This window comes from Asparagus officinalis, chromosome 3, assembly GCF_001876935.1.
Source record: "Asparagus officinalis chromosome 3, Aspof.V1, whole genome shotgun sequence".
Classification (NCBI taxonomy): domain Eukaryota; kingdom Viridiplantae; phylum Streptophyta; class Magnoliopsida; order Asparagales; family Asparagaceae; genus Asparagus; species Asparagus officinalis.
The window spans coordinates 19,677,602-19,682,544 of record NC_033796.1 but is presented as its reverse complement, the minus strand read 5'-3'; the positions used below and the strand labels follow the sequence as shown (position 1 = coordinate 19,682,544).

Here is a 4,943-nt window from a genome sequence, read left to right as displayed (position 1 = left end):
CCATGACTGTTTTGTTAGGTCTATTGTCTGTTTTGTTAGTTCTATTGTCTGTTGTGTTAGTTCTAATAGACTATTTTGTTAGTTCTAATAGACTGTTTTGTTAGGTCTATTGTCTGTTTTGTTAGTTCTATTGTCTGTTGTGTTAGTTCTAATAGACTATTTTGTTAGTTCTAATAGACTGTTTTGTTAGGTCCATTGTCTGTTTTGTTAGTTCTATTGTCTGTTGTGTTAGTTCTAATAGACTATTTTGTTAGTTCTAATAGACTGTTTTGTTAGGTCTATTGTCTGTTTTGTTAGTTCTATTGTCTGTTGTGTTAGTTCTAATAGACTATTTTGTTAGTTCTAATAGACTGTTTTGTTAGGTCTATTGTCTGTTTTGTTAGTTCTAATTGACTGTTTTGTTAGTTCTAATAGACTGTTTTGTTAGGTCCATTGTCTGTTTTGTTAGTTCTATTGTCTGTTGTGTTAGTTCTAATAGACTGTTTTGTTAGTTCTAATAGACTGTTTTGTTAGGTCTATTGTCTGTTTTGTTAGTTCTATTAGGTAACAATGTCTGTTTTGTCTGTTGTGTTAGTTCTAATTGACTGTTTTGTTAGGTCTATTGTCTGTTTTGTTAGTTCTATTGACTATTTTGTTAGTTCTATTAGGTACAATGTCTGTTTTGTTAGTTCTATTGTGTTAGTTCTAATGCTCAGTGTGTTAGTTCTGTTAGTTCTATTGTTAGTTCTATTAACGCTCCGGTTAGTTCTATTGTCTGTTTTGTTAGGTCTATTGTCTGTTTTGTTAGTTCTATTGACTATTTTGTTAGTTCTATTAGGTACAATGTCTGTTTTGTTAGTTCTATTGTCTGTTTTGTTAGGTCTATTGTCTGTTTTGTTAGTTCTATTGACTATTTTGTTAGTTCTATTAGGTACAATGTCTGTTTTGTTAGTTCTATTGTGTTAGTTCTAATGCTCAGTGTGTTAGTTCTGTTAGTTCTATTGTTAGTTCTATTAACGCTCTTGTTAGTTCTATTGTCTGTTTTGTTAGTTCTAATAGGTACCATGTTAGATCTATTTTTAGAAGTGTGCTAGCAAATCGGACAATAGTCAGATCTATTTTCATTACATGTTTTACGATAGTCCGCGATAGTTTTATTTCAAAACATACTTAGTCATCGCTAGTTTCATTTCAATCACACTTAGTCAGCGATGGTTTCATTACAGGTTTTACGCTTATGCCCTTCCAGATGACACCGAGAACATTTAACTGGCCGGGTGTAAACAGTTCTGTTGTTGATTCGCCTGGTCTTATTTCTCCCTTTCCTTTTCGTTGTAATTAGAGGTAGGATCTGTATCTCATCCTTTGGCACGCTGCGTTTCTCGTAGTCAGGTATAGGGTAGATGATAGGCTCGTAGCTCCTTTTAAAGGCGTCAACCGTCATAAATTAGTCACAGAATTGGTAGACATCCCTTTTCATAAACATAATGCTTGCGCATGCATGTTTGCAAGGGACACGGGTTACATCCCACCCACGGCAAGTGCATGTTTTATTGTCTAGATCCACTTGACAAGATCTATGGGATTGTACTTCAAATAAGCCTGTGTGGGACTGACGAACCTCCAACGGGCGTCCATTGTCCATGTTCTCCTATAGGGCAATTTCAGCTTTGGGGCAAAGCACTTGATTCCAACTTTCAGCCATGACTCGTCGCTCATTCATGCGCACCATGATCTGTTTACGAATATGCTCTATCAGTTGGAGTATCCGTAGAAGCCTTGCCTCATGAATCCATTTGTTGAATGACTCTGCAACATTTGATGTAACGTGACCATATCTAAACATAGACAGTGTTAGTTCTATCTACTTCTATTAGTTATATGTAAGGTAATCAAATGAAATATTACTTGCCTAACTCCAGGAAAAAACGCATTGGCCCAGTTTTCTGGAGCGTAGTTCATCACAATATTGTAAGCTCTTTCGTCAACCAGTCTAATGTCGTCCATGTAATCGTTCCATTCTGCTCTAGTATATTTGTAACAGGCAGATTGCAGTAGATTACCCAAGATCTGAGAATCCTTTGACTTGAATCCCAAATCCTTCAACTTTGTTCTGAAGTTCTCGACCAGATGCAGCACACAGCGAGAGTGTATAGAATCGGGAAAAAATTCTCTAACTGCTTCTCTGATCCCTTTATCCGCATCTGAAATTATCACTAGCTTATGTGGAGGGTTGTATGGATCTGCCCTTTCATAGAGAATGGACCACAGACCTACAAAGAGTATTGGTTAACAGCCCTTAAAGTTAACTACGAAGGAGATAGAATTATAATAGCGATATTAGAACTAGATTTCTGAAGTGTTAGTTCTGTCAGGTGTCGTGTCAGTTCTAATATTTTGCCCGTTAGTTCTATTGTTCATTGTGTTAGTTCTATTATTTCTCTTGTTAGTTCTATTGTATGTTGTGTTAGTTCTATTATTTCTCTTATTAGTTCTATTGTCTGTTGTGTTAGTTCTATTATTTCTCTTGTTAGTTCTATTGTCTGTTGTGTTAGTTCTAATATTGATAGTATTAGTCCTAGTGTCTGGCGTGGTAGTTCTATCCACCTAAGTTTTAGATCTAATGTGCAGCGTGATAGTTCTATTTGTTCATTTTTAATAGCTGCATTTGATTGTGGTGTGTTAGTTCTATTTTTGTTGGCATCATCATGTATAATGTTGGAACTAACCTTGTAGGAACCACTTCCAGTTAACATTATTTTCTTGATCGCAGATACAATAGGCCAATGGAAATATCCCCTGATTGCCATCATATGCTACGGCGCTTAATAGTATACCTTTGAATCGATCTTTCAGAAAGGTTCCATCCAAAAATATAAGTGGTCTGCAACCTTGTAAAAAACCATTTATGCAGGCCGCATAGCAGATGAATATCCTTGTAAACCTACCCTCGTCTTGTTCAACATGAATGTAGCTTCCCGGATTTGTCTTCTTAACCTCGTCTACATACCTAGATAATTGAAGATTAAGCGTTAGTTTCAACATTATAAAGTTATGAGACTTATAGCGTCATATAAATGAAAACAACAGCAACTTGTGTATATATGATCTTTTGATTTACCATCTCAATTGATCGTAGGACTCATAAGCATCACCATATAATCGCTCTTGAGCTTTTTCTTTACCCCACCAAATCTTACTATATTCAACCCTAATCCCATATGAACTTAGAAACTCCTTCTGAACGTCAATAGGTCGTATATCCGGACGTACCTTCAACGTGGGTTGTAATTGGGTAGCAATGAAATGACGAGAGGCTCTAGATTGACCTGCATTATTGGCATGTTGTCCACAGTTGTGAATGTCCACGAACCTTTTTATTTTAAGTCTATTATCATTTTTCGGCGGAGAGGCAAATAACATCCATGGGCAATTTTTGGCTACCTTAAACCGGCAAAAAACTCGAATACTCTTTGGTTCATTCTTCACAAACTCATATTCGAATTTTTTGGCCATGAAGTAGTATAGCAAGGCCAATCTTAACTCCTTCGCACTTTCAAAACGTTGCCCCTCCCCAGTTAACGCAGTGTGCCACCAAGCAGGAATCCTCTCAGATCTGCTAATCATGTCATCAATCATCATAACATTATCTCTTGAAGGAATGTCATTGGGATTCTTATCTGCAACAGTTGTGGACGACAACTCCGGCGGGCCACAGTCTATACTTTTCGAGTTTAGACTTCTGGAAGCGCTACAAATATTAACAACAGGAAAATAGTTAATCATAAACTACACAAATAAAAGTGTTGATAGGGGTCTAACACGCTTTAGAGTAGCTCTACCCCATATGGAACTGGTGATAGAACTAACATACAATCGTGTAGAAGTAACAAAATAGCTACTAGAACTAACAGAAACCCCTATATGTATTAATAGAACTAACATGCATGCAATCGTGTAGAACTAAGATGCATGCAATCGTGTAGAACTAACAAAATAGCCATTAGAACTAACAAAAACCCGTTCAGCAACAACACGTTGATTAGAACTAACAGGTCAACGATTACAACTAACATATTGTTGAAATGCATCTGAAATCCAGTTTAACATTCAACATAGACAAAAAGAAGACGATTAGCACTAGCGTTCGTTTACTTCGCAGTTAACCTACATGTCTTGTGGGACTTGCTCTTTGCAAGGTTGGACTCGCTCATTGCAGTGTATATTCTGCAAATCATCAGCTTCTTTAAAAGCTTTCATGTGAACCTCTTTCAGTCCAAGATTGTGGCAATGCTCCACCATAGACATCATGTCCCCCTCGTTCTCAATAGGAAATTTCAAGCTTCCAGCTGTTTCATCTTCGTATGACAGAATTAATGACTCATATGGAATACCTAACCTCTCTGCCACATCAAATTTGAGATCCAGGATGGTGGTTGAGGAGTTAATCTTCAAAAATACCGCTTTGTACCCCGAAGAGACAATGCAAATGATATCCTTCTCAGCCATTTTGAAGAGAAAGAGAAGGTAAGATTAATGGCGCGAGTAAAGGAGAGAATTTTGGTCTGAGGAGAAGTAATGGATAACTAAATATCAACAGTCTTCACAATCAACATCGAGAGTTACAATCTGACGACTCTCACATATCAAAGAGCTAAAGCAAAGATTACAAAACGACGATCTTTGCAACGCTCTGACAGAAAGAGACTACGAATCGACGGTCTCTTCAAATCAAGATGTGAAAGTCCTCCCTGCGTACCAGCATCAAGATGCGCCACGTTCATAGCCACGAACGCAGCTCAAACGCAGCTCCAATCGCTGTCCAACGCAGCTCCAATCGCTGCCCAACGCAGCTCTAAACCGCTGCCCAACGCAGCTCCAATCGCTGTCCAACGCAGCTCTAATCGCTGCCCAACGCAGCCCTATACCGCTGTCCAACGCAGCTCCAATCGCTGCCCAACGCA

General features: G+C 38.0%; 1 protein-coding gene across 1 annotated transcript in view; it reads right to left on the bottom strand.

The window, feature by feature from the left end:
* The window catches only part of LOC109834732, a 4,416-nt gene continuing 1,207 nt past the window's right edge, over nucleotides 1,735-4,943 (bottom strand). The window contains exons 2-6 of the mRNA XM_020402755.1: nucleotides 4,151-4,476; nucleotides 3,101-3,730; nucleotides 2,709-2,989; nucleotides 1,888-2,252; nucleotides 1,735-1,788 (exon numbers count right to left, since the gene is read on the bottom strand). Of these exons, the coding sequence (XP_020258344.1) occupies nucleotides 1,735-1,788; nucleotides 1,888-2,252; nucleotides 2,709-2,989; nucleotides 3,101-3,730; nucleotides 4,151-4,476 (1,656 nt within the window). The remainder of the gene's footprint in view (nucleotides 1,789-1,887; nucleotides 2,253-2,708; nucleotides 2,990-3,100; nucleotides 3,731-4,150; nucleotides 4,477-4,943) is intronic.